General features: G+C 37.0%; 2 protein-coding genes across 4 annotated transcripts in view; one reads left to right on the top strand and one right to left on the bottom strand.

The window, feature by feature from the left end:
• Positions 1-11,643, top strand: part of atf6 (activating transcription factor 6) — a 43,173-nt gene extending 31,530 nt beyond the window's left edge. For both annotated transcript variants that reach the window (XM_082146968.1, XM_082146969.1), the window contains exons 15-16: positions 3,914-3,998; positions 9,409-11,643. In XM_082146968.1, coding sequence (XP_082003094.1) covers positions 3,914-3,998; positions 9,409-9,611 — 288 coding nt within the window. In that variant the 3' untranslated portion in view covers positions 9,612-11,643. The remainder of the gene's footprint in view (positions 1-3,913; positions 3,999-9,408) is intronic.
• The window catches only part of olfml2ba (olfactomedin-like 2Ba), a 7,202-nt gene continuing 1,747 nt past the window's right edge, over positions 11,453-16,907 (bottom strand). For both annotated transcript variants that reach the window (XM_082146961.1, XM_082146962.1), the window contains exons 3-8: positions 16,814-16,907; positions 16,575-16,739; positions 14,600-14,783; positions 13,232-14,245; positions 12,863-13,039; positions 11,453-12,780 (exon numbers count right to left, since the gene is read on the bottom strand). The exon at positions 16,814-16,907 is cut by the window's right edge and continues 14 nt beyond it. In XM_082146961.1, coding sequence (XP_082003087.1) covers positions 12,161-12,780; positions 12,863-13,039; positions 13,232-14,245; positions 14,600-14,783; positions 16,575-16,739; positions 16,814-16,907 — 2,254 coding nt within the window. In that variant the 3' untranslated portion in view covers positions 11,453-12,160. The remainder of the gene's footprint in view (positions 12,781-12,862; positions 13,040-13,231; positions 14,246-14,599; positions 14,784-16,574; positions 16,740-16,813) is intronic.

Below are 16,907 nucleotides of genomic sequence, written 5' to 3' on the forward strand. Positions count from 1 at the left end.
AAACTGAATCGACGAAGAGTTATTCAAATGAGTCAGGCCTATTTTTTTGTACACATGTGCATGATCTTAAGCTGGGCGTAATTTCAGTCAGACTGCATTTGTAGTAATCTTCTAACATTTTTGTTTCAGTCTAATTGCATGTCATCTTTCATCAATTTGTTCTTTATTCCTTGTATGTTTGAAGGTTTTTTTTATTTTTGTATCTGCTTTTGATTATTCACTCAGAAGATTTGAATAATGTTGCCCGACATATTTGAAAAAAGTAATTTTAAATCTCTTTTGTTACGAAGGAAACAACGCACCCAAATTGAGACAAACTGCAATGGCTCAAAGCAAAATTCGTGTTATCATATATTTCACCAATTTGCAGGGGATATGACAGTTCAGTTCAGTATTTATTTATCCCCGTAGGGAAATTGTGTTTGCAGCGTACACTCACACAGACATTTGACAAATTCACATTTGGCATATATTTAAATATGAATACATAAGAAAATAATCTAATAGTAAACCTAATTAAGGTATCCAGTCTGGCGACTATTTATCCACTACCACTGGAAGGAAGAGAATTTAAAAACTTGATTGCTTGGGGAATAAAATAAAATTGAAACCTATTTTTTAAACATCTAGGGACACAATATCGTCGGCCTGATGGTAGCAATTCAAAAGTATAGGATAGAGGGTGTCGCTTATTCACAATGATGTTAGCCTTGTTTAACACTCTTCCTTTATATATGCTCTCTATACTCTCTAACTTTATTCCTAACAATTTACTTGCTGTTACTACCACCTTCCCCAATGATCTCTTCTGGGCCTCAGAGGCATTACCATACCAGCAGATCACACAAAATAACACAATGCTTTCAGTAAAAGCCCCATAAAACATCAATAATATTCTACTATGGACATTAAAGGACAGTAATTTCTTTAGGAAGTAAATTCTCTGTTTTTACTTACACAGTAAGACCATACATCCCACTTGAGTTTATATTGTCCAGCATTACACCAAGGTATTTATAATTTGTTACTAACTGTACTTGCTCCCCGTTAATTAATGTAGGATGAATTTCACTCATTACGTGAAAGTAGATGGTTATCAGGCACCAGTTCATCCTGGTGATTTATTTTTTTAATGGCAAACAGGTCTTTTTTTTGTGAAACTTAAACAAAGAAATGACTCATAATGTCAGTGACTCATAATCAGAAAATAAAGATGGTTTTGTGGACGCTACATCTTTTTCTGCCAGCTTTTTTTAAACGTCTTGATTTAAAGACTTTAAAATCAAAGTTGTCTTTTTTGTGTTCATTAATATCAGCCCTGAAAATCAGTCCCATCTAGGTGAGTTGAGCCAGAAGATGTTTGACTGGTTTAGTCATAGTCAGTCACTGCCCTGTTTCTGTGTTTCATTATGTCTCTAGGTTTGTTCACTCTTTTGGGAAGTCAGACTTTAAAAATATTGACTCAGCTCCTCCAAAACATCCTCAGATTGTGACCTCCATTTATGAACGTAAAAAGGTCAAAGCCTAATCCGTCAGATTTGCATTTCTGTCTGCCTACGATTCTAATGTGTGACCATTTGTTTAATAGTAGTCAGATCATCAGTAGCCCCTTTCACACAGCACGTTGATCCCAGGAAATTGCCGTAAAATTGCTAGAGTGCCTTCTGTGTGAACGCAAACACGTCCCGGCGATTGATGCCGGGATCGATGCAGGGATAGGGACCTAGTAACATTGCCGGGATCAGTCCTGAAACAAGCCACTCGGCAAACCCAGTGGCGCTACTGGGTAGTATGGACTTGTCTTCGTATAGAAATGATGAAGAGGAGTTATCAGCAGAACTGACATCTGACAGGAGTTATCACATCCTGATGTCACGTGTCTTTACGGGATGTGTGTGAACACACTCATAGATTCCGTAAAATCACTGGCAGTGTGAATGAACCAAAATCAAACGATCCCGGGACAAATCCCGGTACACATTTTCCGTGTATTTTCCGGAATCTCTGTGTGAAAGGGGCTAGTGAAAGATGGAGTATTTAAAGGGGTTTGTCCACAATTTTTTCTTTTAAAGACAAAAACTGTTTTGGTAGAAAACCTCAAGAGGGTTATTTATGGTTTATCACAAAACAAAGATTATGAAGAGGAAATCTGGATAGTTCACCCAAAATGAAAATTGTCACCTACCTTTTTTTATATAAAAGAAAGAGAAAAATAGTAATGAGTTTGAAAACATAAATGAGTAAATTAAACTTTTCCAACTATTTTGGGTGAACTAGTCTTTAGTTGAGTTTGACCATTTAACAACCCTAATTACAGCATTTTTAGTCTGTCAGCCATGAACTACTGCTAAACAACACTGGTGTCCTTTGACTTGTTAGATCGGCCCTCTTCTGATTTGTTTTTCAAGAATGTGTAGCTTAGAGAGGAGAGACAATCAGTTCAAATAAAGGATGAAAGTGATTGTTAATAATGAACTTTATTGAATTTTTTTTTTTTTTTTTTTTTCATAAAGTTTTTGTTTGTTTATTTTGTTTCCTAGGTTTCTGGGCATGTGTCTCTGAGAATCTGTGTGTCTTATTTAGGTTTGCTTTTGTGCAGTGAGCCCAGCATCCTTGTCTGGACTGTGCTTGCAACTTAATATTGCTTTTTAAAATTGTTTTATTGAATCAAGCGGTCTGATCTCCCAGAGTTGCACTACAAACGTTCAAACTGTGCTAGGGATGTTTCTTGTTAATTGTTATCCTCATTGTAAGCCGATCACAATATGCTCAGTTTGCTGCTCCCTCTGAGCCAGTCACACTTCAGAGTTGACGAAAAGTTCATGTCTATCTGATGAGATGGTTAGTAACTGGCCCTTTCAATCTTTATTTCTCTCTTTCACCTTCCCTCTCATTGGCCCTAGTCATGAAGGCAATTGAATCGGAGGATCACACCCACAGGTTTCAGGTCACTTGCTGGAGTATACAAAGAGAGAACGTGGCAACTTCTGTGCTCTTCCTAAAAGACCTCATTGTCATAATCTAGTCTAGGGAACCACAGTGGGCTGGGGAAGAGGGAAAAAAGCCAGAATGCTGTAACACAAATTTAATAATCTTTGAGCAACATTATGATGTATTTGGTGTTTTGTTTCTTTTTAATCAGAACCAGAATTGAACATTAAATAGATATTTCACCCAAAAGTTAAAAAATTGTCTTCGTTTACTTTACATTTCTTTCATTTAATTACAATTGGATTCCATTGAAGAATGAAAGTAATACAGATTTGGAATGACATGAAGATGAATAATTAATGACAGGATTTTTATTTTTGGGTGAACTATTTGTGTCTCATTGTGAATTCAGTTTTCTGCACATCTTTACTACAGTGACAACAGATGGTATTAAACGCTAACACATTTACTGAAGTCTACATGACACAAGACGTCACAAATCCATGACCCGTTTCCCATCCATCACACAGACATGAGTGTTATTATAATCTCCAGCTCCATGGCTTTCCTGTCCATATGGTTTCTGTCTTCAACAGGTGTGTGTCCTGACAGGTTCATGTCTCCGAATGTTACAGTTGAGTTGGACTAAATGTACATAATGTACATACATTTATTACCAGATTATAGAATTGTTATACGACACTCTCTAGTGCTTCAAGTTTGAACTTGTTTGCACTGAAATAAACTGGCTTCAGCAAATGTTATTTGCAATATACATTACCGTTTGGGTCAGTATGATTTTCTTTTTTAAAGAAAAAAAATGCATAATGGTTTCCACAAAAATATAAAGAAGCAACTGTTTTCATCATTATTAATAATAAGAAATGTTTTTTGAGAACCAATCCAGTGTAATTTATGTTCTCACCAAAGTAATAAACTCCTCATTCATGTGTTTTTATGGCTGTAATTCTTTTGCTTATAGGATCACCTCCTCCTTCCTGCCAACAATCACAACAAAGGCAGCCGCCCCAAGATGTCTTTGGTCCTGCCGGCTATGAATTACAATGGTAAGAGAAAAGAGTTGTGAATCATCTTATTATCTAATGAATGAATTGATCCTTGTCTCACTGCTTTTTAGCACAAAGAACATTTGACTTGACATTTGATTTGACTTCTGGGATTGATTTATGTTGTGCGCATGTGTGCATGGGCGTGTGTGTGTATGTGTGTGTGTGTATGTATGTATGTATGTATGTATGCATGTACACTACCGTTCAAAAGTTTGGGGTCAGTAAGATTTTTTCATGTTTTTAAAAGAAGTATTTTCTGCTCACCAAGGCTGCATTTATTTGATAAAAAACAATAATAAAAAAACAGCAATATTGTGAAATATTATGACAATTTAAAATGACTCTTTTCTATTTTAATATATTTTAAACTGTAATTTATTCCTGTGATCAAAGCTGAATTTTCAGTCGAGCACAAATTAAATCCGAGCACAAATACGCAATATACTCACAAAATCTTTTTTTTTAAATTGAATACTATTTGAATAAGGGGGTGACGATTTTCCTAAGTCCTTTCCTAGACACTCCCTACTGAATTTCTCTCCTTATATTCCTTGGCTATGGTTGCAGTATTAGATTCAATTATTTCCATACTGGGAATCTCAGGAAGGGTCACTCAGGGAAATGTCCGAGGGTGGACAGGCTTTTGTGAAAGATGAGAGTTTAAGCCTTTTAGAAAGAGAATAATGACAGAAGTATAGACATTCCTATTATGATTGTGTTAATACCTCATGTCAGAGTCCTTGGCAAACAAATGGTGTACACATCAGGACAAATGCCCCCTACTTTTCAGTAGTTATCTCATAGTTCCTTGTTTGTGTCTCTTTTCTAGTGTATGCAATCATGAGACACACTTTAACTTGTCGCAGTCATTAGGATGGATTTCAAACCTGTTTTTAAATCTGTCTGAAATCTTTCCGACTAGTCGTCAGGTGTGCGCACTGTCCCAACGAGCTAGCCACAGCGGATAAAATTGTGAGAAAGAAATGCACTGAAAAGCAGAGTTTAAAACAATCTCTCCAAAAATGAGGGCATTTGATCCAAGTTGTTTAATGACAAGAAGAATAAACATTCTTGTTGCTATGTGCGTGAGTTTTTCTGTGAGAATGCAGTGTCTCGGAAGAGCATGATGTTGTAATTGACGCACATAGTCATCGATTAGTGAGGCTCACCAGAAAACAAGAAACCTGCCATATCTTAAAGATCATAGCCTTGAATTGTTTATGTAACCCAAATCTAAGTATTCCCTCTTGAGAAGACAGTTGAGCATTGTGTACACTGAATCAGTTTTGTCTGGCTCCATCCTGTTTTGATTTAGAAATGCATGTTCAGTGTTGGCTTTCACATGGTTTTATTACAAGAACAACTTTTGGACAACTCGGAACAGAAGTTTATTTTTTGAAATTGCCTCCAGCTGATTCCGTTCTGTTCTACATGCTCAAGATCGTGTTTGGGTTCGGGGTGTTTTCCACAACGAGGGGGTGTGGAGGAAAAATCTTTCAGGGTTGTTGATTAAAAAAAAAAAAAAAGATTTTTTCGCCAATTTCAATAATTTCATGTTTGGTTTGAAACATAACTGTTGACTGTTGTTGCAGTGCCTGGCAGAGTCAGTACATATATTATCTGTTCTCTTTCACTCTCTTCCCTGTGGGGAAGTGAGTCAGCATTATAATCGTTTGTAAATGTTGAAGATGATGACCGTCATAATATTCCCGTTTCTTTCTTTTGTTTGTGCTCTGCATACGTTTTCGAAGAAGTCATATCAGTGAAAGGCATTGCTTTATTGTCAAAAGCCTAGTTAAAAAGCCTAATTCTGTAAAGAATAGTTCACCCAAAAATGAAAATTTAGCAATTTACTCACCTTCTTGTTGTTTCAAATGGACACAAAAATAATTTTTGTCCAGTTCGTAGACAGTTCATAGTGACTGATGTATACATTAGCAGCTTATGTATTATATTCAGTCTTTTGAAACCATACTATAGCTCTTTGTGCAGAAACATCTGAAAATACATTTACTTATCTTTTCCTCCAGTGAACTGTTAACTCACAAATCACTGTGACTGGATCATTTAGTCAGTTAGTTGAATTGATTCATTCTTTTGAAATGGTTCTTTTTATCAAGGAACTGGTCACAAATCAGTATATTCATAACAATATAATTCATAACAAATCGGAGTTAACGGTTTTTTTTGGCCGAACTATTCCTTTTAGCTGTTAAATATCAACCATTTTGGGGCAAACCACTGCTGTTATGGTGGAAAGTGAGTTTGGCTGGAACCTAAAAGGTTCACAACCACGTTCTCATCCGGAATTTACCCTTGAGTCCACATGTTGCCTTAATCAGTGTTTTAAATGGTGTTTGGAAAGTCAGGCCTAGAACCAGACATATCCAAAGGGAATTCACCTAACGAAAAGCCTTTTGTAAGAATGGAAAATGACATTTCTGACATATTGGAAACTTATAGGATGGAAAAGATATATTTTTTAATATGTGAAGATGTGTACAGCTCAGCAGTTCAGTGTGATTTTAGTGCTTGCAGTGAAATACAGTGAGACGATAGCTATAACCCATCATCTATGATGATTTCTGCAGCACTGCTGAGTTTTTTTTTTTAAGCACCTGTGAAAATACACATTCTGTGACATTTTTGACTTTATTCCATTTCATTGTGGTAGTATCAGAGATAGATGGGAATATTTTGGTTTCAGAAAGACTGAAAGACAGTTAAGTTTACTATAAATCACCGCTTCTGAGATCATCATTGTGGTTGTGCGGCTGAAGCGCTCATCAGGAACGACTAAGTGTAGGATGCGTAAATGTATTCACCAGCAATGGCTGGAAAAGTGCTTTAGATTGACCTACCGTGATACTCTTCAGCCTATAAAGTTTTTATCAGTGCTCGAGTCTGCTATAAAAGTCACTTTCCTGCCACCCATATGCTGTGCATACATGTGAAGCTCTCTCATCTTTTTTGGTATAGAGAGCTGTCCTTATAGAATATAGGCATAGAACATCTGTAGTTGGTGTAAAGCATCATGCTTTTAATGCTTCCTTACAAAATAATCACTGCTTGTGTTTGACGAGCACTTTTATGAGTCTGTCCAAACATGGGGAAAGAAGTCGCAACCTGACCTTAGACCTTAGTGTTAGGCCCTGTCCCAAATGGCACACTCCGGACTTGTGGACTTCCTCAGAGTCCACACTTTGGTGACGTCATGTAGTGCAGACCTATAGGGCCCTTGGCGCGAGTCCACGAGGGCGCATTGAGAGGTATTTTTGGGACAGACTCGATCGGCATGCCGGAAATAACGGTCTGGTTGTTGTTGGACAGGAGAAATCACATTTTTGTGCTACACAGCCTAATTTTACAGTTCTATATTTTGATATTGTGCATATCACCTGGGCATTAGACAATAGATATATCATGCTTATTTAAATGATGTATAAAGTTGTACATAATAATACATAATGTTCCATTTGAACTAAGATTACAATTTTAAAACATAATTTAAACTTAATTTTTTCAATTTACAGGTTTCAATATTCATACGATGTTTACATATGACTCAGTAAAGCCCTACCATTCGGTTCTTTTTATTTAATGAATCATAATGCGATCGTATTATTAAACGCGCTATTATTATGTTTGAGACATCAACCACTGGTCGATGACCATAATGTTTGTATAAACTGTAGGTAACAACTGGTAAAATGTACATTTAGGTCATAAAAACAGTAATATTTTCTTCTCAGTCATGTCAACAATTATCCGTGAGTGAAATCTCCTCCCATCTGTTGTCTGATTGGCCTTTCGCAAGGATTCCTGGGTAGTTAAAGTGCGTGGAGCCTGCTTCTATGCGGGCTTCGTGGAAGACCGCTTCAAGGGTACAAAGGGGGCGCTGCTGAGCACACTTCAGAGCGGTAAAATGCTGAATGGGACGCCCTACGGACTCGTAGACTCAGCGAGCACGCGCAATTCAAGTCCACAAGACCGAAAGTCCGCATGAAGTGCGCCATTTGGGACAGGGCCTTAGTTAAACCAAAGCTTGATCAGTATTGCTTACTACATATTTTAGAACAGTCTCAATGGATGAATCTAATAGGAGTGTTAAATCTGTACTTAATTACCAGTAGATTTTGATAAATGTTAATTGACATTTACCCATTTATTTATGTATGATAAAGCATTGTTTGGGTTTCTGAATTATGCTGTACATTGGGGTTAAATTCTGTCATTTTTAAATTTGCTATGTAATGGAACTATGTTTATATTTTGACTCTGACTTGACTTTCCACGATGATGGAAAACTTGGAAATATAAAATTTTAAAGGAATTTTAAAATTGTGCTCTCCAGGCCTGGAAAAGTTATAGAAATTAGTAAAATCTTAAAAAGTTTCTATTGTAAATATGATAGTTTATATTTTTGCTTGACTCTAAAACATTTAATTTCCTAGATATTGCAATTGTCTGAGACTTTTGTTCAGTGTCAATAAAATAAAAATCCAAAATGTTTAATCCAAATTAACTTTTGTAATCCATTGTGTTGGAGTTGCAATGCTGGCAATTGGATTTTCAGTCATGAAATTTCATTACTATTTTGCACAAAGATCTTCAGAAAAATACAATCCGTACACTAATACACTACCGTTCAAATGTTTGTGGTCAGTACGATGTTGTGCAGATTAATGTTAACCAAGGCTTTTTTATTTACTTAAACAATAAATCAGTAATATTGTGAAATATTATTACAATTTGAAAAATAACTCCTCTATTTTCTGTATTTTCTATTTTTAAATATAATTTATTTCTGTGATGCAAAGCTGAATTTTAAGCATTATTACTCCAGTCTTCAGTGTCACATGATTCTTCAGAAATCATTCAAATATGCTGATTTAGTGCTTAAAAAAAAAAACTTATTATTATCATTATCAGTGTTGAAAACAGTTGTGCTGTTTAATATTTCTGTGGAAACTGTGAATTTTTTTTTTTTTTTTTTTTTTTTTTTTTTTTTTGATGAATAGAAAGTTCCAAAGAACAGAAGAATAGAAATCTTTTATATCATTATAAATGTATTTACTGTCACTTTTGATAAATAATGCTATCTTGTTAAATGGAAAAAAGTATTACCTTTAAAAAAACAAAAAAACTTTGGAATGGTATAGCTCTTTTTTTTTATGTGGGAGTCGTCATCTCTTGAGTTTACTGCTATGTTAAAATAAATGCCAGCGTGTGACTAACCTCTAAGAACTCTGTGTGAAAGGAGCCCCTAAAATGCCTCTTAACCTCTCCGGGCCACCCAGCACATCACCTGCATTTCTTTTCACACAGAACTGAGCACCAAGTGTTGTTTCATACAACTATTTAATTTCTCCTTTGCTAATACAATTACTTTTCTGTCTCACTTCAGAGAGCGTCATAAAAGACAAAGAGTTTGAGGTGATGATGCAGATCGACTGTGAGGTCATGGACACCAGGATCCTCCACATCAAATCGTCTAGTATTCCGCCCATATTGCGGGTCAATCAGACGGACACAGGCTCTTTCTATCACGCGGCTCCCAGCAACAACCAGCCCGCTGCCCCAGTTGGAGTCCTCATGGGTTCTTCTTAGTCCCAGCAATCCACTAATCCACCATTTTTTGGTGAATTAGCCAGTTTTCCCACCATCATTTATTTGGTTTCATAATAAGCCTCTCCTTTTCTTTTCTTTTTTTCCTATTCGAGTGACAAACCAAGATCTTGGTAATCTACTACCAAGATCCCCAAGATAATTGATTGACAATTTATCTTAAAGTCACCTCTTCAAAAGGCATCAAGTGGGCCATTCAATACTAATGAAAATCAAATTACAGTCTTTATTCCAGGCTATTGTTTCCAGAGACTACTGTTACACATCTATCATCAAAGGCATCTACATTTACGTTTATGTATTTGACTTAAAGCGCATTCAAGATATACATGTCTTTTTAGTTTGTGCGCCCTAGAAGTTGTTGGTGCCATGCTCTGCCAACAGGAGCATTCATCTACCAAATCTCCCAAACCAAAGTGCAATTGGGCTCAATTATTGAACTCTTCTCTGCCATGTGGTAGCTGTCAGGGATTTGTGTTTGATTTTGTTTGCACTGTGCTTTTTTTGTTTATAAAATGTATTGAAATATATATGAAGTTTTGTACCAAGCTTGTTTGGTGCACCTTTAATGGTCATATTCAGCTAACTATTCTTCAATACTACCCTCAAACAACCCACCTTGGCTGTGAATTGTGTGCTTTTTGTCAAGTTTTTTGTTTTGTTACGACATAACTTGAATAGAAAAGTAAGAAAAATTTATTATTTCCCTTTTGTGTTTGTGAATAGAGGCATTTTGTATCATTTTCTTGCATTTTCCATTCTTTAGACTAACTGATAATTTGGATCTGATTAGAGATTAGGCAACATCTGTCAGTTCTTTTACATATTTAAGACCTCATGTTTATCTTAGTGGCTTGATCGCACTTTTAATGAGGTGTACTTGACATAAATTCAGTTAACATAACACTGGTTAATTTGAAGTTGTAGAAAAGACATTATTAATGCTAATATTTTACCTCATCTGTCCTTGTATACTATGTATTCGTCTCTATTATTCTTGCCTATTTAGATGTTCGCTCTATTCTTGTATTGTTTAGGATGCCGTAGTCAGTTATCATTTTGAAAGCAGTGTAATCATTAGCTTGTCCTGTCCAACCTGTTGTCACTTTCAAAGAACCATTCCCCTTCAAAGACAAACTTGCCTGCGCCGACCAATCACCATTAGAACTCCTAGAGGGTTGTAGGATTCTTCATTATTTGAATTTCACAGATTATTAAAAACTCAGGTGGAGCTTTGTTCTCAAAATCTGAATAATTATTAGAGTATTTAGTGAGAGAAAATATAACATTTCGACCACATTTCAGTAGAAATGTCTCTGTTGTGTTCATAATTGGTTTGAAACATGAGTTAATACTCTTTAATTTCATCAAATCCCCTTTTCCCTTTGAGCAATATTTTTTATGTTTAATATATTTAATTTCTGCATTTTTGGAAATGCTGTTTGTTTGTTCACGCAGTGAAAGAAATGAAAGGAATTTTGTAACAAAGTAATAAACACTGGACTCAAGGTTGTGGGTGAATTGTGTGCATCTTCTGTCGTCAGAGTCTTAAGTCTTAATTTGCTCTCTGAAATTGAAGGTTTGTTTAAATGTGGGGTCTGAAGCGCTGTAACATGTTAATTATAGGTCATTTCAAAGGCTGGGGTAAACAATGTTTTTGGGTTCAACTATGGTATGGTTGTTTGTCTAGATTTAGCTCTGTGGATCAAGGGGTTTACGGTGTAGTATTTTGCTCTTATCTAAGTGTCCAATGCAATGAGAAGGTCTGTGCTGAGAATACACTCGCTCAACATCATCAATATGAAAAGACCATATTCCATAAATCTTAATTCAACTCATTTTATTGCAGCCATTTTTTCAGATTTTGACAGAGATTTGAATTTATTTGGTGTTAGAAGAGTTTCAAATGAAATTGCAATAAAATATGCATAAAAAGATTACAAACAGTACTGTAATTTGATCAAATGTATCAAACGTACTGATGAAATAAAACACAATAAAAATGTGCCCTGAACACTGTCTACTCTTGCTTTTACTGAATTTATAGTTGTAAACTATTTTTTTTATATGCATGTGATAAAAAAAACTTTGAGATATATTTATGAAAATACAAATTGTGTTTTTTACATTCATCAATCCCATGGTTTTAGCTTTTATATTACAGTATATACAATGTATTCTACAGGATTTAAGAATACAACACCTCAAAACTTCATAATTCTGTCATTCAGGTACAGCTATAAACATAAAGAGGTCCGTTTTCATAGTGCAAAAGCAAGCTGCAATATCTAAAGAAATGACCGTCAATGCAAACTGCATAAAGCTGCATTATATGCGTGTTTTTCTTAGTTTTCGCCATACATGTAAAGATATGGGTACGGTTTTACACTTTGAAAACATAACAGTATATTAATAAGTACATTAAACTACATGGAGTTAATAAAAGCTGAGTGAACTGATCCACAATCCACAAACACATTAATGGTTTCTCCTATTCTGTGCAAAGAACGTATTTGCTCTGCCGTCAGGGTCTACAGTGGGTCTACATAAGCAAACTGAACATTATAAGTGACCTGATGTCCGTTATCCCAGGCGTACAGCACCCTCTCTTTGGGGTTGTAATCGATCTGAGTGATGTAAGTATAGTTGTTGCTAAAAGGCAAGTGAGGAATCACCTGAGTGTTGGTGTGGGTGTCGAAGGCATAGGACAAATTGGTGTCGTACTGATTGTAGCTCTCCGTCGCGTAAAGAACGCCGCACACGATGAAGCAGTTACCATAGCGATTGCGCCGGAGCCCGGTCCTCCAGGTGGTTTCACGCTTCATGCTCAGATCACTAGGGTTCAGGCGGCTCAAGACGATCACTTCCTGCAAGAAGCCTTCGTCGTCCAGAGCTGGGTAGATCACCCAAAGTCCGCTCTCATCGACGGCCAGATCCATGTCTGAGTTTCCTCTCCATCTCCACGCAGACACGTCGTCATTATCAAAAACTGCATCGTGCAGCATGGTCCAAGCAGCCACGTAACGCAACCGCAGGTCGTACTTAATAATGTCTCGAGAGAATGCGCGGTTGTAATAGAAAGCTCCTTTGTAGACTACATGGCCGGTGCCGATCCAGTTATAAGGCAGCTTGTAGGAGTTAGTGAAGCGGCCTTGAATGAAAATAAGAAAATGAATCAAGTAAAATTGCTTATTTGTGCAATGTGTGTGTTCATTTGAATTAAAGAGAGATACCTTGTTTGAAGACATCCATGTTGCGGAATTCTAGTAGGTTGTTGCCATAGTAATAATTTGTGACATAGATCTTGTCATCTTGAGCCAGCGGATCCTTCATCCAAGCGCCCTCATTACGACCATATGTGTTGTGTGTGACGGGCTGTGAAATTGTGGCCAAGGTGTCCTTACATATTCCTGCAAACAAAACAAAACCATTCACAATTACGTTGGTTTGAATCTTTTTTATGCTAAACTATGCACATTCAGTGCAGAGACCCCATTCTGAATTTAACTTTGACATTAATATAACTCTGATTTAAGTAATAATGGAAAATGTTTTGCACACATACATATATACATACATACAAGAACATCATAAAGCTATACCTGGCTTCTTTTGAGGTTCCTCTCCAACGTTCTGTTCCACCACAGTTTTTACAGCTTTCTCTCGGTCCATCTGCTCCCCTCCCACTACCTCTTCCTCTTCATCCCAGCTTATGCTATACTTGCGTTTGCCAGGTTTGCCTGTTATTGTTGTTGTGGTAGTTCCTGTAGTTGTCATCAAAGACGCCACTGAGGTTAATGTCTGTTTAGGACTCTTCTTAGGTAAGTAGGTAACTGTCTTGCTTTCAGTGACATGTGGCGTTGTCACAATGGTGGCAGCTGTGCTTGTGTGAGCAATTATTCCCAATGATCTTTCTGTGACTGTTAAAGTGTTTGAATGAGGAGTTGGTGATGGTGTTAATCTTCTAAGTGTGCTTTCAGAATAAAAAAAAGTTTTCCCAGTGTGAAAGGCATCTTCTTTCAGATTTTCTTTGGTAACAGTCCCACTTTCGTTTACAGAAGATACAGATGTTTCCTTTTCAGCAGTCCCGTTGGTCTGTTCTGTCACGGTTGGCTCTGCAGCCGCCACTTTAGCAGCAGCTGCTGTGACTGACTCATTTGTTTTTATGTGGCCCAGATTGGATGACCTGACCAACATGTTTTGAGCTTGTCTTACAGATGGAGTTGTGGGCTTCACGTTGCTTGCCTCTACTTTTTTGACGATGGTTTGAGGTTTGGTATGTTCCTTGGGGATGGGGAGCTTCAAATGATCTATCACAGCAGGTGTCGGTGTGGTTCTCTCATCTCCTGTAGAGTTGTCTGTGGTGGAACGACTGGTTTGAGCCTGAACGGATATCGGTTCAGTAGGCGTCTTAATCGGCAGGGCAGAGTCCAACAGTCCAGTAAATGGAGTTTGAAGGCCGTTTCGTGCATCTCCTCCTTTTGAAACTTCACTCTTGGGTTTTGGTCGGACAGACCATGCCTTGATAACCGGCCTAAAGTGGCGTGCTTTGTGATGAAGGAGCTGCTCGTCGGCAAAAAGATCAATTGGGCTGTCACCACTCTGACTATCATCTACTGCAATGAAGAACAAATCATTTTATATAGTAGCCTAGAAAACATATCTCAAACTTCTCTTTCTGAGAACTTTCAATTAGGCTGAACCAAATATAAAAATAAAAGTTATATTGCAATATGGCTTAGTGCAATTGACAAACCTATATGATAAACATATACAGTATGCTACTGGACTTATACTGTATATATAATACTATATAATACAGTGTTTCACAGTCTCAGATCAGCTTAGTTTATTTACTTTGAATGATTCATTCTTTCCAAATAGAGCTATTCAATTCATTCAAGTCATTTTTTTCCAATATAGTGCAGTCCCAATTTTAATGTAGATTTTGAAACCACAGTTATACTTACAGTTCTCCTCTGTGTCTGTCTCATCCATCGGGTCAGATTTATAGTATGTGATGCCCCTAACAATTAATTTTGGTTGCTTCTCCCTTCCCTGGCGCTCTTGTTCTTGCAAAGCTGCGACGGCCTTGTTTAAGTCTGATCCACTGCTCTTCAGAAGATCTCCCACAAACTTTTCCTCGTATTTACTCTGTTTAGTACATCAGAGGACACTGTGTTACTGCAGCCATTAAAGGTAGGCAGTTGTTTTTATAAACACTTTTTGTTATACTGGTTGAAACACTCTTTACATCCTGATAGCAATCAATGATAGAGGTGGTCTAAGTATTAACATTTGGGAGTCTCAAGATCAAATGTGTTATGTCATGTGTAATGTTATGTGCTATGAGACATGAGGTAATTTAACGCCATCTCTCGTGTAGACTCTGCTGTGCGCATTCATGTCTTTTGGAGGAGCCATGGCTTTGGAGAAAGATCTCTGAAGGGAGGGTGGGATCTTATGCTTTGAAAGCTATTGCTAGTCTCTCCGAATTTGCCTATACCCTACCTTTAAAGGTCCCGTATTATGCCCCTTTTCACAAGATGTAAAATAAGTCTCTGATGTCCCCAGAGTGTGTATGTGAAGTTTCAGCTCAAAATACCCAACAGATCATTTTTTACAGCATGTTTAAATTGTCATTTTTGGGGGCTCAGAAAAACGCGGTGTTTTAGTGTGTGCCCTTTAAATGCAAATAAGCTGCTGCTGGACGACACAGGGGGCGGAGCTTCATGAGCTCGCGCTCAGTCTCTCAGGACAATTTCATCTCACTGAATGATGATAATATCAGAAACTCTCAGTAACGGTGTTCATTTCGAGTCGGACAATAATGCCTACAGAGTCAGAGTGCTGTATAGAGATGGAACAGGTATAGTTTAGTAGTTTAATTACGGTTATTATAACGTATTTGTCATCTGCTTGTATGTATCCATTATTTATTAATAGCCTACAAGTCTGCTGTTTCGGACCAGATCCGAATGATGATCAAAAATATACTGATGAGTTTAATAAAGTTTATTGTACATCACACAAAAGATGAAGCATCAGTTTTACTTCAGAAAATCACCGTAAGAGCTGAGTAAACAAAGTAAGTTATAAGAAGTGCGCAAGTACATAAACGAATTTTGGTAGCATTCCTGTGGGCGGAGGTTAGTCAAAAAACTGTTCTAGTGACGTCATTAAAGAAGGAAGTAGAGGGATGTAGTCCAAACGAGCCGTTCGATGTAGGCGACTTCTGTTAAATAAAATATCTCGCTTGGCATTGAACTTTGAGCTTTATAATTTTACAGATATTATTTATGCTCTAACAGCAACATTACACACTAACTAAAGTTTGAAACATGGGATCACGAAGAACGGGACCTTTAAGATATGATTCTTAAAGGGATCCTTCACCCCAAAATTTACAGTACTCACTCTCATGTCATTCCAAATCCATAACTTTGGTTAATCTTTGAAACACAAATTAAGATATTTTTAATGAAACCTGAGAGGTTTCTGTCCCTCAATTGAAAGTCCAGGTAAACAAAACTTAAAAGAGCCAAAAAGGTTAAACAAATAAATATCTTTATTTGTGTTTTGAAGATTAACCAAAGACTGATGGGTTTGAAACGACATGAGGGTGAATGATGACATAATTTTCATTTTGGGGTGAACTATCCCTTTAGCAGATTCATATATAGATCATCTTTGATAGTCCAAGTCATTTGGCTCTTTTCATGCCAAATTATGTAAGAGTTGACAGCGGGATAAATTAGTAAGAGTTTCAAAACACAACATGAGGTCACTTTTGACTCTGAGACAGATCCTAAGTAAATAAATAAACGTCCGCAGCAGGTGGGCCATTTCACTTTGTGGCTAGCATAATGTTTGGATTGTTCCACTGTTACGTATTGGACATGATAATTATGTAATGCAACATTTGTTTTAAATAGCACCTCCCACCTCTATGTTTCGAAAAGCAGCAGCTTCGTCATTCTGCTCCCTCAAACTCGTCCTCTTCTGCTGCTGTTCTGAGGACAGATTTGTAGGTGAGGATGTGGGTGACTGTGGGCTCGGAGAGGTGCTCCTTGTGTTCGACTTCTCCTCGGTCTGGTTGTTTAAGACCATCTGTCAATAATAAAACGCATCAATAATGTGTTTAAAAAAATATAAGATAGGAAGACAAAGGAAACAACACTTACTTTTTCTATTGTGTCCATGCGATCAAGAAGCTTGGTGGTGACTGAGTGCAATTTCAATAGGTCCATGCCATAGAAGGAACCCTCCAGCAATTCC

The sequence above is a fragment of the Leuciscus leuciscus genome (genome assembly GCF_965113295.1).
Source record: "Leuciscus leuciscus genome assembly, chromosome: 19".
Lineage (NCBI taxonomy): Eukaryota > Metazoa > Chordata > Actinopteri > Cypriniformes > Leuciscidae > Leuciscus > Leuciscus leuciscus.